This window comes from Chaetodon trifascialis, chromosome 23, assembly GCF_039877785.1.
Source record: "Chaetodon trifascialis isolate fChaTrf1 chromosome 23, fChaTrf1.hap1, whole genome shotgun sequence".
Taxonomy (NCBI): Eukaryota; Metazoa; Chordata; class Actinopteri; order Chaetodontiformes; family Chaetodontidae; genus Chaetodon; species Chaetodon trifascialis.
In genome coordinates, this window is record NC_092078.1 from 6,971,944 (window position 1) to 6,981,024 (window position 9,081).

General features: G+C 43.8%; 1 protein-coding gene across 1 annotated transcript; it reads right to left on the reverse strand.

Annotated features, from left to right (window-relative positions):
- Positions 1-2,192: 2,192 nt before the first annotated feature.
- On the reverse strand, positions 2,193-8,460 carry cckar (cholecystokinin A receptor). The gene is made up of 5 exons (XM_070993462.1): positions 8,337-8,460; positions 7,492-7,743; positions 4,123-4,384; positions 3,505-3,632; positions 2,193-2,791 (listed from the first exon to the last, which is right to left on the reverse strand). Exons 1-5 carry the CDS (start codon positions 8,458-8,460, stop codon positions 2,193-2,195), a joined length of 1,365 nt encoding a protein of 454 aa, XP_070849563.1.
- Positions 8,461-9,081: the final 621 nt, after the last annotated feature.

The following is a 9,081-nucleotide window of genomic DNA, read 5'->3' on the forward strand; positions in this document are numbered from 1 at the left end:
TATTTAATGCTTTACCTTCATTGATTTTTGTAAATATCTGCCGATTTTGAATTTGATTCAGCAAACAAGTTGGGACAGGCGCAACTAAAGAGCAACTAAACGAGAGATGTTCCTGTTTGGAACATTTCACAGGTAAACAGGTTCATTGGTGACAGGTGAGAGAGTCATGATTAGGGATGAAGGGGCAACCTGGTTCACTTTGTGAACACATGATTGGATAAAGGATGTTACGACATAGGCTCAGCAACTCTTAAAACTGTTTCTACAGCGTCCCAACTTTTTTGGGATTGGGCTGTAAACCAAAGAAGCAAAAAAGACTTCACACAACAACGGCGAGGTCACACAACAATTCTGAGGCAAGAAAACAAAACAGGAATAAGTTGCTACATTGACGCTGCTATATTTAACAGTATGAATCAGTGGAAATCAGTTGGGTAATGCTGTGAAGTGGAGGGGATACAGGTGTTCAAAGTCCCACAAAATGATAAGGCTTCTCTCCAGTTCCTGTCGTACACACAGTACAAACCCTTCAGGCACACACACACAAACACACAGAGTGGGTCAAGGACGAAAGCAGGACTGTTTGTGCACTGGAGGATTGTTTTTGAGTACAGTTACGCTGCAGCGTGACAGCCGTGTTTTCAACCCTCTAGTTTCTGAAAGAAATGAAAGGAGCAAAATTCATGTGTTAGCTGCTTTCCTTCAAGTCGTGAATAGCTTACGTTACTTCCAGGCAGCCATTCGTTTTGAAACCATTCAGCCGCAGAAAGTCAAAAGTGCAGAGCGACAGCCAGGCGGCGATTAGCTTATCTTAGCACACAGAGCGTTAGCACACAAACAGGAACAATGTGCCGTTTTTAATTTCCTCTGTTTGAGTAAGGATAAAGAAAACCAGACACAAAGTGTGAAACATGGTCTCGAAAGGTGTTGGACGTTGGACGAGACACGCTAACTGTTTCCCCTCTGCTGCAGTCTTGCTAATCGCTAAGCTAACGACCTCCCAGCTTGTTGTGCTGTTGAGAAAGAGGTGATTTCCCAAAAATGTCAGTCGTGTTACCGTTGAAAGATTTGGAATCACCTGTTACACTGATGTTTGTCTTATTTCCTTCAATTAATGGACATAAAAATAGCAGAATTCAGTCGCTGTGGATTTTTTTTTCCATTTGAAATAGTTTTGGACCCAAAGAAGAAGAATTAAATGATTTAGACATCTCTTCCTCAAGTGTTTTTTCCATGAAATACTTCGCTCTCTAGAGCCACAGTGGTGTAGCTGGCCTCTCTGTATTACAGGAAGCTGTTTTTCCCTGGGCCCACTCAGTGGTTAGATGCTTAAACTTTGATTTTTCAACAGCGCTAACTCGACTTGACTAACCTTTATTTCCATTTTGAAGCTTTAAGAGTAGCATTGCTAAAGCGACACACCTGTTCATTCCAGCTTTGTCGAGGCATTACTGTGCACTTGACGAGGAAGCTGTTTCTATTTAAACAGACAGAGTTTGATGCTAAGCTTCCAGGTTCTTTTTCCACTGACTCTTGTTTTCCTGTTTAACTGTCGCTCAGAGGTGTCTTTGTCTCTTTTTCGCTTTTGTTGTCCTTGTGCAAAACTTTACTTTTCTTGTCCACTCTCCATACAAGATAACATCAATTTCTACAACCTAAAAGCATCAAAAACCATTGAAACGTATACTGTAGAGTAGTCCTCTCGGCCATTTGACCGTCCCAAATCAAGCTTTTGTGGCAGGCGATTCCAACCTTTTGAACAGCCGTGCACGTTATGCAGTTACCGCTGCACTGAGCACACGTATGGAGAACTGTGGTGAACTGCATTCATTGGTATTCTACTTCCTAAAAACAGTCCTTCCTATAACAGGCCCTTCAAAGCTCCATATGACCAGGCATCCGCCTCGGACACTGCGGGCTTAAGAGAAACATCTGGATGTGAGAGCACTGAATTTACAGCTGTACCCGCATCACGTCACACTCCAAGCTAAAGAGACGTAGCTGCTCATAAGCTAGTCGCATAAGTGAGGGCTTTACTTCGAGACAACACGCCACAGATTCCTTTCAAGTGTTTGCAGTCAGGCCGGAGCCTTACACACACACACACACACACACACACACACACACACACACACACACACACACACACACACACACACACACACACACACACACACAAGAATCAGTCCAGCTTAAGTCAGCTCACTCCAGGCTGAGGCACGGATGCCGGTGTAGGTGAAGCGTGTGCTGGCTCCGGTCGGCGGGGTATGACCATTCTGCTCAGCGGCCTTTGGCTCCGCTCTTGATCTGACCACTTCCCCTTTAGCCGTTCCCATTCCGGGTGACCTCGCTAAGCCGCCGTTCCCTGCGCCGCTCTTCCCAAGGCAGCTACAGCAGGTGAACGTGGCCAGCATGCCCTGGCGGAAGCGCTTGTTCATGAAGCAGTAAATGATGGGGTTGACACAGGCCGAGGTGTAGGACAGCAGGTGGATGAAGGAGATGGGGGCGCCCGTGAGGCGGTAGGCTGAGCGCCGGTCGAAAGCCTGCCATGCGTTGACCACAAAGATGGGAGTCCAGCACAGGAAGAAGAGGAAGACGATGACAAGGAGCATGCGGATCACACGCTTCTTGGCCATCAGGTTGGCTGTAGAGCTGCTGCTGCACACGCGGCCAAGCATGTGCTTACCGCTGGAGTTGGCGAAATTGCCGGTGATGCTCTTCCTCTTAGACGGCTGCATGTAACAGCCGTCGCTGTCACCGGGCTTGATGCTGCCAGTGCTCGATTGTCTGTCTGTCGGGAGAGAAAAGAGAAAGGCCAGAGCGTAAGAGCATAAAAAATGGCAGCAAAGCCTCCATGATTTGGAAAGTTGGGGTCAAATGGACGACTTTGCTAAAAGCCAGGCTTCATTTTCAGGAGACTACGGGTGAAAATCATCATGTGACATATCAAGTTAAAGGACAAGTCTTGTGATTTCATTTTTCTTAATATCAAACAAGAAATGACCAAATTTAACAATGAGTTAACTCTGCTAGCGAGCACTTTTTATGGAGTCCACTTCCTCTGTGCCACAAACCTCCATTTTTGTCCAAAAAGTATTAAAAACACGTCAAGAGGACACAAATTGACACGCTCCATTCTTTTTTGGTCCCATGGACATGAGTACTGTCTCATGAAGACCATCCATCCTGCTGCTGTGTAAGTACACTTGAAAATTAAATTCTGTATCAATCCGCAGCTGAAAGTAGTCCCAAAGAAATGCACCTTTTCCTCCTGAAACCTACACTGCCTAGCTGTTTTAGGAAATTATTTAGCTTTTTTTCAAAATAAAACGTAATACTTGAGATGCATTTTTAAAGATTTACGTCTTCAGTAGAAACCAGTGAACTTAATACCACAGAGACAGGTAAGGGAAGTTGTAAATTTATTCACCACGACATTTAGAATTGATTAAAAATGGAGAATAATGCCTGCTTTTGCTCACTTGCTGTGTTTTATTTTCATACCTCTACCAGATTTCCTGTTGGAGAGCTCAAACTTGATGCCCCGGTAGAGCTCCAGGGAGATGAGTCCATAAGCTGTCATCATGACGATCCCAGGGATGAGGAAGAGCAGCAACAACAGGGACACGTACCTGCAAGGGACAAATTTAGGGGAGTAAGTAGCCTGGATGCAGACGAGCATTTGTTGTGTCTAATCTAAATCAACACCAGAGCCAATGGTGCCAATTTTGCTGTGCTAAATTTAGAAACCTCTGCCTTTCAGTCTAAACTAGCATCATCATGACAACATGATTGTGATAACATAGACTTTTAATCTGGTCGGGAAAGGACTTTCTGTTTTTCAAATATGCTCCATAAATAAATGGTCCTGCCAGGCTGACTTTATTATCCGAAATTATTTTGAACTGTATGCTTTTATTTCAAAGGGTCAGATCTGTGTCAAGCCTGAAGATTTTCCCAAGAGGTCGTCTCTCACCTGCAGCAGCAGCCTGAGAAAATCGATGAAAGAGCCATCTGAAATTAGCAGTGGGCTACTTTAGCTGCCACACAATCTGAGTGTGAAGACACCCTGGTGGGACAGTAAAGGTGCGACCCTCCCTGATGCGCTTATTTTCAGCTCACCAGGACTGCTGGATGACGTCGTTGGGCCACACCAGGCGACACATGTGCCCCGTGCTGTTGTTGCGGCGGGTGAAGGGCTTGAGGGTGCTAGAAATGGGGTAGGGCAGCATCAGGATGAAGGACGCCACCCAGGTGGCAGTGATGACCTTGGCGGCATGGGATTTGGTCTGCCACGTCCTGGAGGACAGAGGGTTGCAAATGGCGCTGTAGCGCTCCAGGGAAATGGCCACCAGGTTGAATGTAGAAACACTTACTGAGACACCTACACGGGTCAGAAAATCCAAGAAATAGCTTTACATTAGAGAACGGTATCTTCTCATCTAGCAATCAAAATGTTGAACTATTCCTATACACCTACCAATACTTCTAATGCTCACTATAGCACACGATGTCTTGTTTGATAAGCACAAGCAACATAATGTGGTGGTTTTACATGCAGTGGTTAAGCTAAGCTAACCAGCTGCTAGCTTTAGCGTCACATTTGTCAACTGCGCCAACATCTTGGCCATCTTTCGGCAAGAAAGTGAATGTTTTGCAGTGACTTGCACGACTCTGCATCCAGCCAAGAAATACTCTGACACATATCCCCGTCTGGCGGGAGTTTGACAACTGTCAGTCTGCCATTCCCTAAATAGCTAGTAGCCGGTTAGCTTAGCTTAATCACCAAAAACCACAATATGTTTTGATACTTTTTTCTATCGACAAGCAACATGTAATGTGTTAAATATTGAGCTTTGGAACTGCTAGTGGGTTTATTTTTAACTTTTGGACAAAGCCCAGCTAACTGTTTCCCCTGTTTCCAGTCTCTATGCTAAGCTAAGCTAACCGGCTACCCGCTCTAGCTTCATACTTCAGGGAAAGACATGAGAGTTCAATCAATTTTCTCATGTGAAAAAGAGAATTAGGTGTATTTCCTCAAAGTGGCATTTTTATTCTAATTAGGTTGAATTATCCCTCTGCCATTAGCTCTGTAACACCCACAGCGTGTCACTGTGTCGACGGTCGTCCATGTGACGCTATGGCACATTAGCATGTCGTCACATTAAACTGAAGTGCCGCACAGTGACAGAGCACATCCTGCGCTGTCCGTTACAGATCAGCGTTAACACACTCGCTAACAATAACAAGAGGAACTATAAATACGTGCAAATTATCGCTGTGAGTACAATCTGCAAGGAGCGAGACATAAACAGATAAACATGTGGACAAATGAGGCAAGAACCCTGGATGACAGCGTTCTGATATCACCACGGCTAAATGGAGCAACAGGAAGTTAAGGAGAAAAATGAAAATAGGATTTCCTAGCGGAGCTGTAATTGGATGAAAATGAAATATTAGTAGGGGTGCACTATCTGTAATACTGCACCTTATTACAAGGCTTTCTGAGATGCAGCAGAAGACAATCACAGGCAAATTAAAGCCAAGGTCAAGCTGATTCACATCCCTTAACGCTGTCAAGCCGCTATTGATTATCCCAGAAGTCATTTGGAAGTAATTGAAATCTTTTTTGTTTCTAAATCTCCTGCTTGTGAAAAGAGGAAGTCTGTCCGCTGCCACGAACACAGACTCAGCGGTGTGACGACGGAGAACGTGAGCGGAAAGATTTTGAGCTGGTTTTCTAAACTTACTGACTGAAAGTCATTTAAAGTTCAAGCTAAACTAAAAGCAGGCATCTTGGTTTGTTGGATCCTGTTTTTGATCATCACCATTACTCTGCGAGAAGAGGAAATGAAGAAACACTGTTTCTTGTAAAGGTGTAGGCTTCTATATTAATTATTCGATTGACCATTAAAAGTAGCCCAGCTCATAATGGCGTCATAATGGTTTGGTGAATTGGTTCACTCTCACGGCTCTCATAGTGCAGTTTTCAGCCATTAGAGCAACAGCATTGTGATTTGGTTTTAGATTTGCATGATGAAATGTATCTGGGAGCTCGAGCTCTAATTTTCTGAGGTTTGTATTAACTCAATAATGCTTAAACATACTGTACTGAGAAGAGCTCATGCATATGCACAGAAGTGAAGCAAAAACTAATTTTGTGATCAATCAATCAGGACCGTTTGTCACATATAATCATTTAAGGGACAGTCATGAAGCTTGATGGTGTCACTTTGCAGACTGGAGTCTCTGCACGGACTGACTGCTTGAATGGCATCGGTGGGTCCACATATACGCTCATCTCACTGCGCGGCATTTTTAGAAACAGTGAAAACCTGATCATCCGGGTGCTGCCTCACTTCCTTTTCCTCGCCAAGCAGTTTCAATGAATCAGCTCAGTGTTCCTGCCTGTGCCGCTGCCGTGGCTGCTTGACTTACAGTAGGTTGGTGCTCACTCTCTAAAATTGTTGTCAATTGTTATTAATTAATAACTATACATGATCCCGAGACCAAAAACAGAGAAAACGTGTGAATATTATATTTGCCAGGTGGCCAGAAACATAACTCCTAGAGGACGACACTGTTGCTCTCCCATATCTTTGAGTGGAAAGTCCACTCTCAGCCTGTGTTCTTGGAGGTTCACTTCATAAAACCCTGCATGAACACACACGTCTTAAACACAGAATCAGAGTGAGGAATTTTCACCCTGCAGCATGAATGTGAGAAAAGCCTTTAGCATCAAACTCTAACCATTCTGCACACGTGAGGCTCAAACATCCAAGTGAAGAAACAAGAAGAAGAAGCGGAAGCCAGATTTTAGTAGACGGGGATTTTAAAGTTCTGTTGCCTTCAGTTATTATGGCCTCACACTGACTGGATATAGATTTGCTCATTTCCAGTTATTACTCACATCACTCTTCACGCCATTCATCATTTCCCCGAGACTCTGATTATTCATTATTCCTCTAATTATTATTATTGAATCCACTGTGGAATAGAGCAGGAAACAGCAGGTGATAAATATAGTCGCAGGGAAAACAGAGGAGTTGCTGCAAATATGGCTTCAGGTAAATCGGCACTTTATGACAACATGTTTCCTTCGACCAGAGCTGTTTTTAGCTCATTACACCACCAGGAGCATTTCAGCGTGCAGGGAAATGAACCTTGTGCAGAACATGGCCTGAGGTGACTTCAATTAGCCTCTGTCTGACATAATGCAAGTCACCGGTGCAATGGTAATAATAATAACAATAATATTAATAAAAATGCACCATGGACATTTAAATTATTTTGCATCAGGCATGACAGGAGGAGATTGCAGAAATGGCACAATCAGCACACAACTTTTACGCATTAAAATCAAACTCTTCTCCGCAATGACGCAATCAGTTGCCATAATAATAACAACATATATATATATATTTAGTTTTCATACAATATTAAATTATAAATATAACAACAAAGAAAATCTGGCATCACCACTTCACTCACCCATGAAGTACATGACCAGCTTGCACATCCCGTTGCCGAAGATGAAGTCCCTCATGAGGTTGGGGATGAGGGTGAAGGGGATGCAGACCAGGGACACCATTAGGTCGCTGACGGACAGGGACAGCAGGAACAGGTTGGTGACGGTCCTCATGCGCCGGTTCCTCACCAGGACGGTGATGATGAGGCCGTTGCCCAGCACGCTGAGGAGGAAGATGAGGCAGTAGAGGACGATCCGCACCGTCTGGTTGATATCTGAGACACAGTGGAAGGAGACGCGGGCGCACACGCATTCTTAAATGTGAGCGCGGTGCTATTTTGACTCATCCTGTCCCTCACTCTTTCACACTGACTCTTTATATTATTAAATTCACTCTCATATTCCTAAAATAGTCATATTCAGCCAGTCATATATTAGTCAGTTGGTCAGCATGTGCAGAATATTATTATTTTTTCTCTTGGAGAAGCTTCATAATCAGCCTGAATGGAGTTTTTCTCATGTTGTATCTCTCCTCTTGGATCTTAACCATAGAAATGTGCCATTCAGTTCTCCATCCTGTTGCTGTTAAGTCTACAGTGGCATTTCTCTTCACTTGACATTAGCAGAACTAGTGTACAGTGACAACATATGTCACTCCTAACATACACACAGGACCTGAGCCATATGCGTAATGCGCACTGACGCAAAAAAAAAAAAAAAAATGCCTAAAGCGCTCGCTCTTTTGGCAAAAACTGGAGGGAACTGGGTGCATTTGGAGTAAAATCAACATCAAATTTCTGACTGAAATGATTCGACAGGATATTCCATAGCATTTGATAGAAATATAAAATAGATAAATTCACCGTACCTTGAGGTTCGGATGAGGGCTCCTGCTCGCTCTCGCACGAAATATTCTTGATACCAAAATTGCATAAAATCTTGTTCAGGTCTGTTGAATTAATGAGCATGTCGTGTATTGTAAACGTCTCCATTTGGCTTTCTCTCCTGTAGCCTCAAGTGAAATCAGTCATAGGAACAGCATTCGTCATGCTCTTGCGAGAAAAGGAAAAAAAAAAAAAATGCTCCAAAAGGATGAGATGGATAAAAAAGTGTATTTTCTCTCAGTCGAATTAAAGAGAAACGAAATTATAACAGTGATAAGATTAGTGTCTACAAGTTTCCTTGCGCTCCCCGGCTCGTGCGCTGCGCTCTGCTCGTGCTCAGCATTTCTGACAACATGTGGACGAGTCACATTCTTGAGTGCTCAGCCCGCCTTTATTCGACTCTGTGCGAGTCAGCATACCCCCCCCCCTCTCGTTTTTTACTTTTCATAAAGCAGCCAGTCATAAATCATGGCTGTAATAGACAAGCTGCACGGCTTTAAGTAGGATATATTGTCTGCACCGGGAGTGACTCTTCATTAACATCTCAAATATTTCTAATTCCCCGGATCACTTACAGCAGAGGAAGTATCAAGAGCAAAAAGTCAGGACGCATAAGAGGAATTAAATGTATTTAAACTGTCAGCAGGGTTCCGCACTGCATCCACTGTGGGCTATCTCTGTCCACGGCTCCCTGACCCGTTTCAGAGCATGAGATTGCCTGCTGTGGCA

Excerpts from the sequence above, each read along its gene's own strand:
- cckar (XM_070993462.1), bottom strand. The coding sequence starts at position 8,460 with ATGGAGACGTTTACAATACACGACATGCTCATTAATTCAACAGACCTG. Across the intron at positions 7,744-8,336 it reads GCCCTCATCCGAACCTCAAG|ATATCAACCAGACGGTGCGG; the intron begins GTACGGTGAATT and ends ACTGTGTCTCAG. Across the intron at positions 4,385-7,491 it reads GCTGGTCATGTACTTCATGG|GTGTCTCAGTAAGTGTTTCT; the intron begins GTGAGTGAAGTG and ends TGACCCGTGTAG.